Below are 20087 nucleotides of genomic sequence, written 5' to 3'. Positions count from 1 at the left end.
ATTATGCCTGATGTAGCTTGTAAACATTTATTTTTAACGACGCGGTAAAATATATTATATCATCCTAGTAATACATAATAATAGTTTAAAATATTATTTTGATGAGTGCTAAAGACCATTCTTCTTCGATAAACATTAGAATCTATAATTTGCTGAATAACTTCTGTTACTCTATACAATCAATTTAGGAGACAACAGTACTTTTAAAAACCTGGCCTATGTGTCCTATTTGTTGTGATGAGTAAAAGTACATTTTTTGTTGATTTTTATTTTATTTCGTGTATTACTTACGTTATCCTCTGCCGATCGCTGAATTATTTCAGAATACTTTAACAATTTAGCTCTGTTGCTTCGTTATTAAAACCTAGAATCTATGTAGCAAATTAAACTAGATAGATCTAGATCTAGAATCTAGTAAATGGTAGGTCTACATGAGTAAAATCTACTTCTGGGAGTGTACATTTTATTTGGACTTCACTGAAAAACGAGGATTCCTCATTCTCATTTCCGGATTATCTTCGGGCATATCTATTTTTTTTTAAAATTATTTTTAGTAGATTCTAGATCTATCTTCTGCACATTCATTTTAAATACAGTAACAATGCTGTCCTTTTTTTTCTTCCACCATGTTCAGTTTTTATTGTCAGACAAAACACACTAAATTCTAAATTATGGTCTCCCCACTAACTAGCTACAGGATTAATTTAACTAAATCTACAACCCACATGAAACTGTAACCACTCAGATCTACTAGATCTAGATTTAGTACTAGTCTACTAGTTTATTTTACTACTAGATCTAACTACAGATTACTACACTTACTACAGTGTACCTAACTATAAACTGTACTACACACACTCAACTCATACACTCTGCACTTACTGAGTTTTTACACACTACACACTCATGTGTAGTGTAAAAGTGTGTGCACTGTCACATTACACCAAAGTGAAGAGACCTTTACATAGAATATTGTGGGTCACAAATTATTAATTTTAGATAGGGCCTTGGTCTAATGCAATATTAAAATTAATGGCTGCTTGAAAACCTAAACCATAGGCCTATATAAATATTTAGGCTTGTTTCTTGCTTTTAGATCAAGAAAGCAAGTAAGTAATTTGACTTTGTAAAATGGAAGACATATTTACTCAAGTCAGAGAAGGCAATGCATTTAATGTTCGAGTCTGGCTGGATAACACAGAGAATGATCTAAACAAAGGGTAGGCCTAATTTTATGAGTACATATGTATATTAAATTAGCAACTTTATGCAACCATAATAATTTATAGTGGTCATTAAGTATTAGCAAATGAATACCCTAGGCCATAAGATTTTATTTAGGCCTATTAGTTTTTAAATACTTGGCCATAGGATCTAAAATTTAATTTCATCTGTTAGGGCTACTTTATATTTTATAAAAATTTTGAGCTTAAAAATGTATTTCGTCATTTATTATCAGCTGGTAGAACTACATTTAGTTTATTTCTCTATTATTGATACTCAAACTGATCAAAATTCTGGCTTTAACACTAAAAACTAAACAATCAGGAATAAATCTTGTTAATTTTAATGTAGTTTTATATTGCCCCAATGGCAATAACACATGATGCCTTAAGTAAGATATTTTCCGTTGTTTAGTGACGACCATAGGTTCAGCCTCCTCCACTGGGCTGCCAGAGAAGGGAGAGACAACATAGTGGATATGCTAATAAAGCGTGGGGCTAGAATCAATGCCACTAACATGGGAGATGATACGCCTATTCATCTAGCTGCAGCACACGGTCATAGGGAAGTTGTTTTAATGGTACTGTTGATTTTCTTTTCATTTGTTTTGTTGCTCTTTTGTAATACACATTTTCTTTCTGAGTACTTGAGTTATATATCTGATATAGTGCAGGCTTTATCAAGATGTGTTATTGTTGGACTTTTGATAGTGCAAGTTTCCTTTTAGAAGTTTGAAGTTAGTTTCCAAATCCATCCTATTTTAAATTTGTATTATTTGGTTTGGCCAGATAGTGTCAAAATTACAACTAACTTCAAGTTAAATGTAATATAAATTTTATTCTCTAAATTGTCAGTAATGTTTTGTTAGGGCAAGGGAATTAATTTGATTAATAAATGAATGTAAGGCTATACTATATTTCTTTCTTCTAGCTACTGCACAACAAGGCAAATGTGAATGCTATAAATGAACATGGCAATACTCCACTCCATTATGCCTGTTTTTGGGGCAATGAACTGATAGCAGAGGTTGGTTGGATTTTTTTTATATGAAGCCGTTTTAAGTTGTTTGTTTTCATATGCTTGTTAAAAAAAGGTCAAAATTATTGAATTAAATCAGAGACCCTTACAAGTGTACATTTTCTGATGGACACGGTATTATAAGATACTCAACTAATTTGTTTTTATCTTATGTATCTTGATATTGACCATGACATTTACAGGACGAGTGTAAATTGAATAATTAACATCTGTATTCTTCCTACCCTAAAACCCCACAAGTTGTTCTAACTAAAAAAATCTTCATTCATTACCCAACTCCCAAAAGAGCAGTCAAAAAAACACAAAAATTCACAAGTGTAATTCAATGTTAGACCCAAGTTTATTAAAATATTAATATTAGTAATTATTTTTACTGAAACAAAGACCACAGTCAAGTAATATTTTTATCTTCTTACTGGAATAAATCAAATAAAAAAGTTGTAAGTTCATTTTCTAATCAAGAAGGTCTCTCTAAAATGCTACATACTTAGATATTTTCAAGGTAAAAGTATTGAAAAAATGTTCCCTCTTATTTAACGAAAATTAAAGCTCATTCTCACATACAAAGAAACCCTTTACTAGAAACATAAAGGAAATTCATTTTCTATAGTTATTTACCTTTAACCAACATGTATTTATTTATTTTTATTCATTCCCATTTTAAATGATGATTTAAAATAGCACCTAAATAGGGCATAACAAAAATAATAATGGCTGTTATGGCAGTTAAAATTTCTATTTCAATTTTTTTAAAGTAAAAGTTTTGATTGTTTTTTCATGAAAGGAATTAGTAAATTTTGGAGCCTTAGTCAGCATATGTAATAAATTTGGTGAAACGCCTCTTGATAAATGCAAAGTACACTTGGCCAAAAAATTGCAAGGTTGGTACAGTTAAATGATTTCAGTCAGTTTCAGTTAGTGCATGCTCATGTTGAATATGAGAAAAAAATTAGCTGTACATACTGCAATTCATTACTCTAGAGAGAAATATTTACATGGCATAATAATTTTCAAAGGTGTAGCTAATTTAAATTATCCATGAAAAGTTTTTTAAAATCCTTTGTATCATTTTTGTATGTAAAAGGAGATATATTGTCTAAATTTATTTTGAGTTTAAATTATAATTAAAAGTTAGGGAGCATATAGATATCAAACATAAGCTCTTGTTGATAATTGTTTATCTTTTGTTTAGAACAAGCTAAACTATGTGGCCAGGATTTGAGCAAAATTCCCTTCAAGGATAGAAGTTGGTTGGGATACAAAACAAGAAGTCGTAAGGGCTTGCTTTTCTCTATTATTAGTTGCTCTGTATATTATATAGACGTGATTTAGAGGTATTTCACTCTTTATTGCTCAATACATACTTGGAGGTTTGTCATAGGTAACACAATACACATACCTACTAAATACAGACGTTTGATTTTTTTTATATTTTCACACAAAACATAGTCATAATTAAGGTTTTTGACACAATTTAATTGGGCTCAAGTCTGTAAAAAGTTCTTGAGTACGCCCAACTCTAAAGGGTATCTGGCTCACGTTAGGAGAGTAAAGGCTATTTAGCATAATGCTGACCTTGTTCAGACCCTTCATATTCTGAGGTCAAAGAAACAGTTGAACTTTACATCATCTATCCTATGGACATATTTTTTATAGATACTCATATTCAAGATGTTAGAAAATGGATTCTTTGTACTCTCTTAAACACTTACAATTTTATGTTGACTTTTTTGTTAGGTGATGCCATTTTGTCACGCCACACAGGCATTGATATCAAGGAACTTCAGCTGGTTGGTCATATTGCTAAGACACACTCAGGCGAAGTGAGTCTAAACTATTATTTGCTAGAATCAGGGGCATCCAACATTCTAAAAATATATTTGTAGACTTTATTAATAGTATGGAATAGAGTGTTTGGATCATTGAGAGCACAACTGTTAAATCTAAAGTTTTGATGTGGGAAATCAGGCCTGAGTTTGCAACAGGTAAAGGTGACTGGGCATACTGCTGCCCACATCTTCCATTCATATGCCGAGGTCACTTGACCTGTACTGAGAAAAGAGCAGAGAAATTTTAACATCTATTGAATGTATTTCCTGCAATTAAGAGCATCAGAAACAGTATATAACCCTAGATGTTTTAAATCTACTAAATAAAAATGCATAAATCTCTTTACACGGACGTGTTGCCCCAGCATCTCTTTTATTTGAATTGTTCTTGTAAGTCCTGCTAGGATGGCGTCTTGATTAGGTGTTTATAATTAGGTGTCTATAATTAGGTGTTTATAATTTCAGACATGGAGAGGGTCATGGCAGTCCAATGATATAGTGGCCAAGATTCTTAGTATGAAGACAGTTTCAGACAGAAATATCAGGGACTTCAAAGAAGAATTTCCTAAACTAAGGTTTTATTTTACTCTTCCATATGACTGGTTGTTCAATTACATTTCTTTCAAATTTTGTTTGAAATAAAGAAAATAAAATCACCTCTTTTTTTTTTTCAGTTTATTTTCAGTAAAAAATGCTGTGTAATTAAAAAAAATAGATATTTCATTTTAATTAAACAATTTAAGAATATAAAAATATGTAAACCTAAATAAAGTAAAATCTGAATTAAAATGTTAATTAAAATGATTTTTTCCCTAGGATATTTAACCACCCAAATGTTCTAGCAGTTCTGGGGTGCTGTGCTCCAAAAGATCCACCAGATTTGGTTGTCATTAGCCAGTTCATGCCATTTGGGTCCCTCTATAACACACTACATGGGGAATCTGGTGAGTTTGATATGTGTACTGTAGGAACTTCATTAGAATTATTATCACAAATTTCCTTAGTTGATGATAACAACAAACTGCCATTTACTATGGGTTTTTTTTTTTTTTAAATATCTTAGTAAAATTTGTGTTAGGTGGAATGGTTTGACAAACATGTTGAGACAACAAGCTTAACCCATCTAACTTTATACACACCTTCATAATTGTTTAAAATTTTGTTGTGAAAAGCTGTCTCAAATTACGTGCTTCCTATAATTAATTTCTTAGAGTTAGTGCTCAATAGCTTATTTCTGCACAACTGATCCTTCAATTTTTTATTCCTTCTGGAAAACTCATAAAATTTGTTTTCAACTTAGGTGTCCGAACCCTGCTCGTGTTTAATAATGGTGAGGATTGTATGGCTACTCTAAATGTCATATTTTAAAATAATTGGTTCTGTTCTGTTAGTAATCGAGTGGATTATGTGGCATCAGCAGTCATGACATTCTAAAATATTTGGCTCAAACTACAGTACTAGAGAATTAGTGTGTTTTGAAACAGCAAAGCTGCTCATTTAACAGTGAACCATGCAACTCATTTCCTTTTTTTCTTCCAGTTTTTGTTTGGCTATTCTATACAATAAAACAATGTGAAAATCAATTTTTGTAAACCGATTCCTCAATTTTAACCTATCCATAATATTTGATACAAATCTTATAAACATGTGACTTTTTTTCTCTAAACTACATTTGCTTAAACATTCTATAAAATTTAAATCAGTTGATAGCCCTTGATTAGCTATCATCTCCCTATTTTTGTATTGTGAAGCCGTATGAATGTTAAAATCAGCTAATCTATGTAAAATGTATGAATTCTTGTAGGTATAGTGGTAGACCAGAACCAAGCATTGAGATTTGCCATTGATATTGCCAGGGGCATGGAGTTTCTACATTCTATGGAGCCCATCATCCCTAACTTTGTACTCACCAGTAAACACGTCATGGTGGGTAGACACTCTATTCTATTGTTTTATTTGTATTTTACTTGGTTTTTAGGTTCGCTATAAGATTTTTATAAAATTTGTGCTTGTTGTGTTACACATTTTTTATATAGATTTTTGAGCCACTTTGCAATAATTTTTATGCCCTTGCTAAAAAATATGTTTATTTCTAAGTAAACTTTGTAATATTTTATTTTATTTTTTGCTATAATTTTAAACACCAAATAAATATTTCCTATAAAATATTTTAAAATTTATTACACAAAAGACTAGAAGACATTTCTATGCTACTATAATTAGCTTCTTTTTATAGCCAAGCCACCAACCAATGATGTAGTGATATTTATTCAGGAGACATTAAAGCTTCACAAGTTTGATACAATATTATTATTATATTTTCATTGTTATTGATGTTTCTGATTTGAATGCTGCTTCTCTTTTACTGACAACTGAGTGGGTTTTTTAGATCGACGAGGACCTGGCCAAAATAAATGTGGATGACCCAAAGTACACGTCAGGGGACGCTACCCTGAATGGGGTAAACTGTCTGCACTTGCCTGCCCTTCTTTCTCCTGGGGTGTTCTTGCCTACTTGAGCATCTGTAGACACCCATTATCTACTAAAACCACTACTTTTTAGTGTTTCAACATTTTATACTACAGCTACTAATACAGATCTCCCTCAGAATAGTAGTGTTTTCATTTTTTTTTGTCACATATTTTGTATTGGTAGCTTTTTCTCCTTTTAACCCATTAAAATTATACAACCTGTACCAGGACATACAACAGAATAATGTTTCTGTTAATTGCCTTTCAAGTTTTAATTAGTGACTAAAAATGTAATTATAAATTAAGTAAATTAAGGTTTTAATTGCAATAAAATAATCTGGGTCATTGATAGTTGATTTTCATGTCAGGATTTTCACTTAAATAACTGCAAATAAATGTCCATCACATTATCAGGGGTATCAATTTTTTGCTCAAGTGACACCTGACAGTTTTTATTCACCTCTCTAGAAACTTTATTATTCTCATAGAACAAAATAATTAGCCTTTGTCAGATGCTGCAATGCTCAGGATATATTTACATGTTTCTCATTCTCTGTTAGTCAAAAGTAGTTAGTTGTGATGGGGACTCTCTTAACATTTCAAATATTAATGTAGGAGAATCAAGATAGTTGCTTATAATTTAGAGTAGCCTTTCACTGCTTCCTCTTTCATGGTTTAGCTACAAGTTAACAAAGCACTATAATTTTTTTTTTAAAGTGAAATACTACAAAATCCTATTTTTACTTTAGCTAGTGCTTATTTGCTACAGATATCTTGGTAAATGGTTTATTGTCTCACAGATACAAGTTAAGCTTGTGGGTATCTAGCTATCTATTAATGTACATACGCACTTTGCATTCTATCTTAGATTACTTTAATCAGCACTGTGGATGGATATAAAAATGTGTTTTTCAGCCTATTCAGCAGAAATTGTTTGCTGATGAAATGAGAAATAAATGTGTTCTAGAACTTTACTAATAAAATGTGAATGAAATTGTTTATAGATAAGACTGTTTAGCCTTTGGCATTGATTGTGAATATATTCAACATATTTTATAGTCAATAAGAACTAATTGAATTTTTTTTTTACTGACACTATCAGTGACCATTGGTCAGTTTGCAGTGGAGTAAATGCATGTGTAATGACCTTTCAAGTGTTGATGTAGTTATGTTGATCAGTTGAAATCATATTGAAAAGTTTTTGTGTGTGTGCTATGTTATGCTATACCAATCCATTTTATTGCCATTTGTTTATTGGTGCATTGAACGCTGTGTTGGTATATCCATTATGTAATGAATCTTTTATAATTTAATTTTGTTTTTTATAATTAATATTTACTATAACCAAAATTGTACTACAAGGAAAGTCGTGTTGGTACTTAAACATGCTATAAGGAGAAAATATATTATTTTAATAAATGTAATTAATTTAATCTTTCCACAAGAAAAAAATAGCTATTAGAAGTAATTGTTAACCCTAAACTGACTGTCTTTGATTGTCTACTTTATTAAAGATTGATGAGGATCTGACAGCCAAGATTAACATGGCTGACTACAAGTTCTCCTTCCATGAGAAGGGGAAATTGTATTCCCCTGCTTGGTGCGCGCCTGAAGGTAAGCACATTAATTATGTACCTTTGTGGTCTAATTACTAATTACTTCACAAAGTAACTGACCTGCTCTTAATATGACTCGTCCACAAGCTAAAGAACCTATTTCTGCTATTAAAAAATCCTATAGTATTCACTATATCAGAGTGGTGGCAGATTTATTCAGAGTAAGCTTACTTTAATTATTCATTATAGGCCTCCTGCCCTGCCCTTACCCCTGTCCCTAGAAATACATTACAACACAGCTTGTGAACAGTTCCATACTGGACTTTGGCCTCTATCCAGCACTGTTAACATCTATTTGCACTTACTAGGTCTTACTTAACCAACCCTGGTCTTCTTTCTGCCGCTTCGGCAACCAAAATTGAAACCAAAAATGTAATTCTTAGCACTACTTTGGACCTGAACAGCCAAAGCTATTTAGACTTTGGCCGAGAATATTATTGTCACTATTCAGAATACTTTAGTCTTTATTAAAAATACCATTGTCACTATTGAAGATACCATTGCCTTTATTAAAAATGCCATTACCAAAAACGAGGTCCTACAAAATAAAATTCCCTCGTTCCAGCCTTACAGAGAGCCCCTGATGACATCAATGTGAGAGCCGCTGACATGTGGAGCTTTGGAATCCTGCTGTGGGAGCTGGAGACAAGGGAGGTGCCTTTTGCTGAGCTGGAGCCAATGGAGATTGGGATGAAGGTAAGGACTCAGCTCATTGTGTGGCTGGCAGGAAAAGTTTTTTGATAGCTGATAGAATCATTCATATTTCACTAACCAACAGCTTATAATGAAGGTGTATACAATTACAGAAATGCATTTTCTATCATTGCAAAGTCCTTTCTTTGAAAAAAAAAGTGTTTACCCTACTTTATAAGAAATTGGGGGTTGTCCATAAATGATGATCACCTGGGGAGAGGAAGTCATGGCATTGTGCTACTTTTGTGATAATATGTAGATCATAAAATAAAAATATCATTTTGTTAGAATTGTGGTATTTTGTGGGGTTGGAAGGGGGATGAACTTTGTCAGTTTGGCTAGTGGTGAGTGGATGTTTAAAAATAGCTGGTGGAGGGTACACATTCTGCACAAATAGTCAGTTATTGAAGACCCTCTCATGTGTGTATATTTTGATGACCAATATGTGTGTATATTTTGATGACCCTCTAATTTGTGTATATTTTGATGACCCTCTCATGTGTGTATATTTTGATGACCCTCTCATGTGTGTATATTCTCTCAACCAGGTTGCGCTAGAAGCCCTGCGTATCTCCATCCCACCCGGCATCTCCAACCACATCTCCCGGCTCATCAAGATCTGCATGAACGAAGAGCCGGGGAAACGGCCACGCTTCGACATGGTCATCCCTATCTTAGAGAAAATGAAGCTGTCCAGCTAAGTTAGTGGTGCTTGTCACCTTCACGGCAGGTGTGAAAAAATATGTTGTATGCAGTCCTGTTATCTCAAGATTGTCTGTTGCCAAAATGAATCGTTGAACTTGCTCATGCACTGTAACATCAGACTATGCATGCCCATTTGTTCATTTGAGTTTGTAAGATCATCAAAAGTGTATCCAACTTTTTATCATAGGTATAATACGACAAACAAATGGTCATTTGTTGTTAATGTAAACAATATGCAGAATCTATTGCTACTTTCAAATATCTTTAAATATTATATTCTGTTGTAAACTTTTTAAGTGTTCATTTGCACTACACAAGTTAAGGTGTGTCTTCCATTTTATAGTACTTGTCTTAAACCTCTTTGTAAACTTTATCCTGAAAATGCTTTAAAATTTACACATGATGAAATTGAACTTGGTTTATATTGTCCAAATTTACAAATATTAACTAGGGCATGCAGGAACTATAGACTCAAACATTGTAGATCTTGGGGGAGTTTTTTCCCTTTCACTATTTCAGTGGGCTACTATACACAGCTTTAACTTTGACCAGATTTTATACAAGCCCTAGACCTCGCCCGTATTAGTATTGAGAGCTTACATTTGGTGGTTTGGTGTGAGTCTGCTGCAAAGTGGGGTTTTAATGCTCACTCTAGCATACACAGTTATTTGACATATAGGATATACCAAGTCATAAGTCATTTTTACCTTCTGTTAAATTTTTACATGCAAGTAGAGATCCCAAAATATTGTTGTCTGTTGATCAGTTTTCTTACTTTTTTTTTGAAAAAAAAAACCCAAATTACTTATGAATAGCATCTAAGCAACCATTATATCATTTATTTTACATCTTTGTGATACTTACCTCCCTTTGAATGTTAAAACTACCAACATCTGTGTTAATTCCCTTTACCTGAGTTCTTTATTATCTGACTAGGATCCAAGGGACCACTGATGTTGGAACAATTAATTCATGTTAAAGCTCTCCTTTTCAGGATCAATTAATGTAAATTCTAAAGTAATTAATTACAAAAGTAAGACTGGATGCTGCTAATGGGTATCGAAGCAGCGATTTCATTTCATAATCCAGTGAGATTAGGTAGTTCATGACATTTGTGGTCAGTTTTTTGTAAAATAAACAATACAGTTATCAAGTTCTTTATATCTTTCCTACTTAAAGTTTAATATTGTTGTAAGCTGTAGCAGTATAAAATGTAAAATCATATGAAATTTATAGATCTGGCACTATTATTATGCCTCATATAATGTTCATATCAGTTGTAAAATTGTGAAGGCAGATTATATCATGAGAAAAAGCCAATTTTATGCCTTTTCATATGCAATATATACCATTTGTAAAACTATATTGATTATAACATAGCACCTAGAATTTTAAAATTAATATTAATTGAGTCAGACACTATGTTGTATAATTTGTGTTTTCAGTGTTTTAGATTTGACTGTACAAATATTTTATTTATAGAAGTTAGATGTGTTCAGAACAGTTTTGTGTCAGTGTTAATATATTTCTCAAAGTGGCCTAGATAATATTTTACTCTTAAATATTTAATTTTATAATGCCTATATTTTATATTACATATATGAATGCATTTTAAACTCTGTAGCTGAAAGATGCATGGTTTTTACATTTGGTTGTCATATTATCTTCAGCATAGTTTGTGTGGGTGTGTGTGGATAATCAAAGTTGAACAACTGTTGAATGATGAGTATCATTTTACATTAAGTGCGCTCAGGTATGCACTATTTGTTTCGGTGCAATTGTTGCACTGGTTTTTGGTCCCCATAATGTTCAGGCTTTAAAATAAAACAATTTTTTGTTATTGTCAATTATTGTAGCAACTGCACATGCAAAGTAAAAATTAGGGGACATATGCAGTTTTTTAAAATATGGAAAATTTAGTTGTGGGCGGGGTTTACTAAATGATTTTTTTATATATAACATTTTCTAGTCAATTATAAATTTAGTATTGCATTCTTTTAAAGTTGCAAACAATATATGAATTGAAATACTTTACTGTGTAGAATTTTTTTTTTTAAGTGTTACAAAAGAAAGCACAATACAAACATTGTATTTTGCTCTGTTTGCACAAGTTTTTCTACCTTATTTACACATTTTAATGAAATAATCAATTAAGAAAAGAAATGAACTACCTTAAATCTACAAAATTCGTCTATATAATTAGAATAAGTTTGACTTTTTTTTTTAAATTGCAACATTTGTGTGATTAAATGTTCTTTTTTCACTAAGCAATAACTTGAATTCTCATGGTGCTGTACTTTTATCTATTTATATAAATCTATATCATGATATTTTATTGACCTGGCTTTTGACTGTAGCTGCCAGCCTAGTTGTGTTATATTGCCTTCTAATTTCTGCCTGCTCTCACAGGGAGGCTGTGTATGCCTTAACATAGACGTCTGTACATCATGTATTGCTGTTAGTGGAGAATACAATTTTATGTTTGCTGGCTTGTCACTAGTTTTTTTAATTCTTTCTTTAATTGATGTTGTGTGGTAATGTCTCAATAATCTTGTGTGGCAGTGGAGGATGGGCTGTGGGGAGGACTGGAGTGTAGACTACTATAAAATTATTCTGAAACCCTGCATGCTTTGGTAGAATAGTATTAGCATTTCGTTCCCTATAAAACCTGTTAACAATTAGGTGTGCTAATGTGATTTGATGTAACAAATCTGGGATGTTTCATTGTAAAGAATCCCAGTGCCTATCAACCATGCAACAGAACAGAAAAGCTCACGGACCGAAGTTTCAAGAAAAAACTTATTTATTTATAACATGTGGGGGGTCTTTAAAACGGCATCTCCGTTGGGTGCAGAAGTTTGTGTGTGTGTGTGTGGGGGGGGGTGTCTTTAAAACGGCACCTCCGTTGGTTTAGGGGGGGGGGGGGGTGTCTTTAAAACGGCATCTCCGTTGGGTGCAGGAATTGTGTGTGTGTTAGGGGGGGGGGTCTTTAAAACGGCATCTCCGTTGGGTTGGGGGGGGGGGGTGTCTTTAAAACGGCATCTCCGTTGAGTTGGGGGGGGGGGGTCTTTAAATGGCACCTCTGTTGGGTTGGTGGGAGGGGGGTGAGCCTTTAAAACGGCATCTCCGTTGGGTGCAGGAGAATCTCGTTGACGGCCACGTGACCGGGCTGGGTGACAGCGTAGAGCACAGCACGTGCGACGTCAGAGGGCGCTAGAAGCTTCTCGACGTGCTCACCAGACCTGAAGATTTCAGCAACCTGAAACACACACACACGTTTCACATATGTTGGTATACACAAACAACGGTAATTTTTGTTTTTAGCAACACACACTTTTCACATATGTTGGTATACACGTAACAACGGTCATTTTTGTCTCAACAACCTAAAACACACACGTTGCACATATGTTAAAAAAAAAAAAGCAAAAAAAAAAAAAAAAAAAAAAAAAAAAAAGGTATACACGTAACGTTATTTTTGTTTACTCCCAGTTTCTGTAAAGGCTGCATAAAACAGGCTGAGAGCTTTAAAGCCCAAATACAAAAATAAAATAAAAAAATAACCGGCTTTTGTGACTGGCCTAGGGCCTAAGAGATATCGATTTTTTTTCATAAATTTTGGTATTAGCTTTAGCTGTTGTTCATTAATTCACAAATTCTGAATTGTTGATAAGTAGAAAATAAAACAATTAGATAGCGGCGTATGCTAAGTCGCGGGTCAGCTCGTTGTAAATATTTTTCATCGCTTGTTTCCCTTTAGAAAATGCATAATTGTATAAAAATATAAATGCATGCCATACTTTTCAGCTCCCCCAGCCCGCATATATCGCTTGTGTCCAAAACCTTTCCAACAGCTTTACTATTGACGCCCCTAACATTTTCCCTAAATCATGTCACTATCATACGCAGATTAATTTATTACCGCACAAAAAATTAAACATCAATAAACAAGTCTTTTTATTTTAATTAAATAACTCACTCACATAGTAGCTTCCCCTTATGAAAAATTTAATAGCGTTTAGTTCCCCTTAATAAAAAAAAATTACCTCTATGTGCATAACGTTGCAAATTTAGCACACCGAATGGTTTATGTGACGTTACACTGACATTTATAGACCCACGCGAACAAAACAGAACTTGATTCTTAATTTATTCCCCGATATTATGCCTCGCGCCTGCATTTATTATTATGCATTCATTGCTTCAGCTTTGTCTATGAATACAAGTTATAGACGCTATAGACAATTTGCATATTAGAGGGAGAAAGAAAAAACCCACACTAATTCTGTTAGAAGGACAGTCAAAAGATAGATAAAAAGGTATTCGGCGAAACAGTATTCGGTGTAAGTGGTCTTTGGTATAGGTAAATACCCACAACTGATCAACAAAGTATAAACGAATGACCAACGGAGATATTAAAAATGTGATCAACGGAAGTAAAAGCAAATAACACAGATATCTACAACATAATTATTAGTAGCCCAGTATCAGATACATTATGTAGTTATCAGTTTTTAAACTACCCAATAAGTCAACTAGCACCCATTTTATCAACTAGCACCCATTAAATCACGTACCTCCTCATCTATCCTTGGCCCCCATGATGTCTCAACCTTCCCCGGCTGTATACTGGTCACCCGTACCCCGAGTTTCGCCACTTCTTGTCTTAGGGCCAGGGTGACACCCTCAACAAAATATTTGGTACCAGTGTACACGCCAAGTCCAAGAATAGCCTGGTAAAATATTACAAAATAATTTAAAAATTACATTTATCTAAATCAACATATAAATAACTAATTCTTTTGAAAACCTTTTTTTTTTAAAATAATACTTCAAAATATTTAGTTTTTAAACGTTAAATTAAAACGAAAATTAAATGCCCATAATTTGACAATTTTCTCACTCTTACCTTTCTGCCAGCATCCGACGATATGTTGACAATATTGCCAGATTTTCTTTCTAACATGCCTGGTAGGACTGCCTTTATTCCGTGAAGAACACCCTTATTTTTAAAAAAAATAAAGATAAACAGTATCCTAATATAAGCTATACATCTTAAGATGACTCTTAACTGTCGCCTATTTCCTTTTTTTTACAATGCATGTATATATAAGAAAAAGTTCAATTAATCGAAAATATGTATCACGTATTGATTTGAAATAGTTTCCTTACCTTACAATTAACGTCTATCATTTGGTTCCATTCATCCAGTCGCAGACTTTTGACCATCGTGTCTGAAACAGTTTCCTTACCTTACAATTGACGTCGATCATTTGGTTCCATTCATCCAGTCGCAGACTTTTGACCATCGTGTCTGAAATAGTTTTCTTACCTTACAATTGACGTCGATCATTTGGTTCCATTCCTCCAGTTGCAGACTTTTGACCATCGTGTCTGAATTAGTTTCCTTACCTTACAATTGACGTCGATCATTTGGTTCCATTCATCCAGTCGCAGACTTTTGACCATCGTGTCTGAAATAGTTTCCTTACCTTACAATTGACGTCGATCATTTGGTTCCATTCATCCAGCTGTAGACTTTTGACCATCGTGTCTGAATTAGTTTCCTTACCTTACAATTGACGTCGATCATTTGGTTCCATTCATCCAGTCGCAGACTTTTGATCATCGTGTCTGAAATAGTTTCCTTACCTTACAATTGACGTCGATCATTTGGTTCCATTCATCCAGTCGCAGACTTTTGATCATCGTGTCTGAAATAGTTTCCTTACCTTACAATTGACGTCGATCATTTGGTTCCATTCCTCCAGTCGCAGACTTTTGACCATCGTGTGGAACCAGACGCCAGCGTTGTTGACGAGAACATCCACGGGTCCAAAGGTCGCCTCAGCCTGGTGTATCAGGGCCTGAACCTGTGGTCATTAGCCAGTTAATTAATGATCTATCGTAAACCTGCAGTCATTAGCCAGTTAATTAATGGTCTTTTGTAAACCTTCAGTAATTAGCCAGTTAATTAATGGTCTATCGTAAACCTGCAGTAATTAGCCAGTTAATTAATGGTCTATCGTAAACCTGCAGTAATTAGCCAGTTAATTAATGGTCTATCGTAAACCTGCAGTAATTAGCCAGTTAATTAATGGTCTATCGTAAACCTGCAGTAATTAGAGTTTCTTCCAGCCATCTCTTCGGGGGTGCGAAGCCCCCCCGAAAATTTTTTACCGCCCCCCTCGACGAACGAAATGAAATTTATATAATTTATATAAAAAAATATATACTTTTAACAGTGTCCGCCCCCCCCCCCCCCCCCGAAGAAAGTCTACCGCCCCCCCCCCGAAAATTTCAAGTGCCCCCCCCCCCCCCCGGAGAAAAAGTCTGGAAGAAACACTGGCAGTAATTAGCCAGTTAATTAATGGTCCTTCGTAAACCTGCAGTAATTAGCCACTTAACTAATGGTCTATTGCATGGGTTCCCAACCTGGGGGTCGCGACCCCCTTGGGGGTCGCGAAGGGCTTTTTGGGGGGTCGCCAACTGGTAGACTAAACTCTAGCAATGAATAAAAAACATAAATATTTAGAAAAATATTTGAAATTCGGCATTACTAACATCACCGGAAATGGAATAGAGAATAAACAATGTGTACTGTACAAAGTTGTTCTTAGTCAGGAGTCTATGCAAACTTCCAAACGTCAATTTGAGACGAGTCATTCGGAACACACGAAAAAAAGATATGTAGTTTTTTCGTCGGCATGAAGCTAGTTGAAAACGTCAGAGACTTTATCGAACAGAACGTTTTCACCAAGAAAACACAGCATTAGTGCAAGCATCATATGAAAAAGTATTAGAAATTGCCAATCAAAAAACCTCTCACACAAAGGAGAAAATCTCATTAAACCATGTATGCTGAAGATGGTAAAATTAATTCTTGGGGATTCCAGTGCAGTAAAGATGCAACATATCTCTGTCTAATAATACTATGCAGCGGCTTATTTTAAATGACAAATTTAGAATGAAATCAAGCTTTCACCGTTGTTTGATTTTCAAGTTGACGAATCGACAGACGTGAGTTTGTGTTCGCAGTTGCTTGTCTTTGTGAAATATATTCATTCAGATGTTAGCAAATAAGAGTTGATGTTTTGTGAAGATATTATGGAGAAAATAAATACGTTTTTTCAAACTGGAGGATTAAAATGGGAAAACGGCTGTGGGGCTTGTACTGATGGTGCGTCATGTTTGGGTCAAAATGGAAGTTTCAGAAAAAAAGTAAAAGGTAAAAGATTTAGCTACCTAATGAAGGTGAATCCACTGCATAATTCACATATGCACTCGCCAGCAAGACTTATCCGACTCCATTGCTAATAAAAGTCGTAAATCATATTAAATCTGGAGCCCTAAATACCTGTCTGTTTCAAGATCTGTGCAAAGACATGAATAAAGATCACGAGGTTCTACATTTCAGTACGCTGGCTGTCAATAGGAAACGTCAATCTTGTTTTTGATTTGAAAGCTGAAATCAAGATAATCTTGGAAGTGCAAGGAAACAAGACCTTTTGATATACTTTAACGACATGGCGTGGTTGTAGAGAGTATCATACCTAGCAGACATATTCGAACATCAACATAAGCTTAACCTGATAAAGGAACGAATATTATCTCTTTTTATGATAATATCTTGGCATTTTAATCAAAGCTGCAAAATTGTCGAGGAAAAATAAATATTTGAAATACTGCCATGTTTGAGAAACTCTGCAGTGTGGTGTGATAGATAAAATTTTTAAAGGATTCTGTGCATCTTGAATCTCTTGACAAGAACTGCGGCGTTATTTTCCCCGAGCTGAAAGAAGAAGAATCTGCATTGTCACCCATTCTCTGCTTTCCTTGATGTTACCAGCATTGCCGATGAATAACAAGATGAATTCTTAAATTTGCAAAATTTAATTGTTAATGCTAGTTAATGCTTGTTAATAGCATGTAATTTTGCTCATCGTATTAAAACAGTTATCAAGAATAATTCATATTGAAAGTCTACTAGAAAATATTAATTTAGTGCTTATTTTTTTCTTTACTAATTTCGACTTGTTAATTATATGGGGGTCGCGGGTCACTTACGTTTTATGAAAGGGGGTCGCCACTCGAAAAAGGTTGGGAACCACTGGTCTATTGTAAACCTGCAGTAATTAGCCAGTTAATTAATGTTCTTTCGTAAACCTGCAGTAATTAGCCAGTTAATTAATGGTCTTTCGTAAGCTTGCAGTGGTTACAGTAATTAGTCAGTAAATTAATTGTCTTTCGTAAATCTGCAGTGATTACAGCAATTAGCCAGTTAATTAATGGTCTTTAGTAAACCGATAATTGTTACAGTAATTAGCCAGTTAATTAATGGTCTTTCATAAACCTGCAGTGGTTACAGCAATTTGCCAGTTTATATTAATTATATTTCGTAAATCTGCAGTGGTTACTGTAATTAGACAGTTAATTAATGGTCTTTAGAAATCACAATGTAAAATTTGTACTAAATTTTAGTTTAGTCGCACAACGCCTACTCAGTAACTTTTTCTGTTAGCTACTATATGAGACACAGAGAAGGTTGTGGATGATTCTGTTTTTAAACGGACCATTTTTTTTTTTTTTTTTTGAGTTCGTGCCATGATTGGCAGGAGAAAAGGCCGTGACACGGTTCCGAAAGGATAGTACCAAAAATGTCAGCACGAAAAGGCAGTACCAGAGAGGCATGCGGTACCTCATATGCCTAGGTCACAGAAATAGATGAGCTCTACTTTATTTGCCCCGTAGACCGCCAGGTTTGAAAGGAGACTTTACCAAATAGGCAGTGACTGGCAATGACAGTACCGAAGTGGATAGTACCAAAATGGGAAGTAATAAAACGAGGCACTACCAAACACCACAGTACAAAATATGACAATACCACACACCAGCATCGCTCGGTACAGTCTATAAAAAAATTCCATTCAAATCCTCTTCTCACCTCCTCCATGTTGGTAACATCCGTCCTAACCCCAACGGCCTGTCCCCCACCGTCACGTATAGAGCTGACCACACCCTGAAGCTTCTCCACGCTCCTGGCGCCCAGTGCCACCCTGGCGCCCTCTCGTGCTAGAAGTATCGCGATTTCTCGTCCAATCCCGTTCGAAGCTCCCGTCACAACAACCACTCGACCTGCTAGCGACACTGTTGAAATAAACAATCCGTTTTTTTTTTTTACAATTAGTTCTTTTTGTTCGCAATAAGACTGAACTTTTTTTTAAAGACAACAAACTCAAAGATAGAATGCAATAAACAGCATGTAAGTGACCCTCCATACCATCCCCCAGCCCCCACATGCCGTGGTCAAGAAACAGATGAACTCTACTTCATCTGCCCTATCAATCTTTAGGTCTGAACGGGGGGGACTTAACATTTAAAAAAAAAACATTTACGATGACCTTAAATTCACAATTAAAAACGGCTTTCAAATTTATCTACGTCAAAAAAAAAATGTAACAACGAACACATTTAAACAGACTTACAGTAAAATCTACAATTGAATACTGTTTAAATAACAGCAGTTACACACTAAATAAACCGCTATAAAAATGTTAAAGTAAATTTTTTTTTAATAATACATGTGGTTAGAGAGCACTGAGACAATAGAAAACAGGATAGATCTAACCAACTTACTTTGAGTCTAAGTCCTATCCCAGTGTTTCCTTAAATCAAACGTAAACTCGGCAATGTGCTGGGCTATGATATATATGAGTGACACAGGCTGCTACTTACAATAATGTCATGTAAAACTATTCAGCTGTAATTTTTGTTAAAGCTTAGACGGAATGATTTAATCATGGATGATGAACAGCTGGGATCATTAGGGATTAATCTACATTATTAGTTGGCCCTTGATTAGCATCTTCATTCAATATGTGGCCCATATTAATTATATTTATAACACAACGAGATTATTTAGCATTTCATTATTAAACACGTGTATCTTAAAAGTATCTTTAATAATAATAGACACTTATTTAATATTTCCATTAGCTTTTTTTGTTAACAAAACATTAATTTCTAATTTCCTTTCATTATGGTCAGGTGATCCTTGATTGGTCAAGTCATCGTTTTATGCCATATTGTAAAACAGAGGAGTAGCGACCCTTCCCGGCGCCCGGGGACAAACTTTCTATTTGGCGCCCCATTCGGGAGCAGCCTTTCAACTTTCAATTTGCACCCCCCACCCATATATATTTTATATTTATAATGCAAAAATACAGTTAAAATGAGATTTTAATTTGTTCTTCCAACCCATTTTGACGCTCGGGGACATATGTAACCCCCCCCCCCCCTTCCCCCCCCCCCCCCGCCTCGCTACGCCTCTGTTGTAAAATTTATTTATTGTTTTAAATTTTATTATTTTTAATTACGACTGCTATCATTTTTCTTAGATTAATAGTACGTAACTCAGTAAAAATAACTAATCATTTAACATTTTCACGATTTTCTCCCTTAGAATACACCTAAAATAAGAACCAGATTTGTCATCAAATATTTTCGCTCTT

The 20087-nt window shown here is 34.3% G+C and overlaps 2 protein-coding genes across 4 annotated transcripts; one reads left to right on the top strand and one right to left on the bottom strand.

Moving 5' to 3' along the window:
- Window positions 1-214: 214 nt before the first annotated feature.
- LOC131933510 (integrin-linked protein kinase homolog pat-4) lies at window positions 215-12062 on the top strand. Of its 3 annotated transcripts, none has more exons than XM_059290254.1 (14): window positions 215-247; window positions 1097-1220; window positions 1639-1804; window positions 2155-2250; window positions 3047-3143; window positions 3455-3535; window positions 4000-4085; window positions 4557-4666; window positions 4908-5035; window positions 5896-6017; window positions 6481-6552; window positions 8077-8176; window positions 8744-8874; window positions 9420-12062. In XM_059290254.1, the coding sequence occupies exons 2-14, from the start codon at window positions 1132-1134 to the stop codon at window positions 9570-9572; spliced, it is 1431 nt and encodes a 476-aa protein (XP_059146237.1). In that variant the 5' UTR covers window positions 215-247; window positions 1097-1131; the 3' UTR covers window positions 9573-12062. The 3 variants fall into 3 exon arrangements, with proteins under 3 accessions (XP_059146237.1, XP_059146239.1, XP_059146238.1); XM_059290255.1 differs by lacking the exon at window positions 215-247 and adding an exon at window positions 403-421; XM_059290256.1 differs by lacking the exon at window positions 6481-6552.
- A 626-nt stretch (window positions 12063-12688) lies between these two features.
- LOC131933509 (uncharacterized) lies at window positions 12689-18875 on the bottom strand. Its single transcript, XM_059290253.1, has 7 exons — window positions 18857-18875; window positions 18521-18723; window positions 15314-15449; window positions 15069-15148; window positions 14486-14578; window positions 14154-14309; window positions 12689-12835 (listed from the first exon to the last, which is right to left on the bottom strand). The coding sequence occupies exons 1-7, from the start codon at window positions 18873-18875 to the stop codon at window positions 12689-12691; spliced, it is 834 nt and encodes a 277-aa protein (XP_059146236.1).
- Between the last annotated feature and the right edge of the window lie 1212 nt (window positions 18876-20087).

The sequence above is a fragment of the Physella acuta genome, unplaced genomic scaffold (assembly GCF_028476545.2).
Source record: "Physella acuta isolate Inbredline_101_S28 unplaced genomic scaffold, ASM2847654v3 ptg002533l, whole genome shotgun sequence".
Classification (NCBI taxonomy): Eukaryota; Metazoa; Mollusca; class Gastropoda; family Physidae; genus Physella; species Physella acuta.
Note: the sequence above shows the minus strand (reverse complement) of the source record. Positions and strands in the feature narration are given on the sequence as shown.

Excerpts from the sequence above, each read along its gene's own strand:
- LOC131933510 (XM_059290254.1), top strand. The coding sequence starts at position 1,132 with ATGGAAGACATATTTACTCAAGTCAGAGAAGGCAATGCATTTAATGTT. Across the intron at positions 3,144-3,454 it reads CTTGGCCAAAAAATTGCAAG|AACAAGCTAAACTATGTGGC; the intron begins GTTGGTACAGTT and ends TCTTTTGTTTAG. Across the intron at positions 8,875-9,419 it reads CAATGGAGATTGGGATGAAG|GTTGCGCTAGAAGCCCTGCG; the intron begins GTAAGGACTCAG and ends TCTCTCAACCAG.
- LOC131933509 (XM_059290253.1), bottom strand. Across the intron at positions 15,450-18,520 it reads ATGTTACCAACATGGAGGAG|GTTCAGGCCCTGATACACCA; the intron begins GTGAGAAGAGGA and ends TAATGACCACAG. Across the intron at positions 15,149-15,313 it reads CCAAATGATCGACGTCAATT|GTAAGGAAACTAATTCAGAC; the intron begins GTAAGGTAAGGA and ends GTCAATTGTAAG.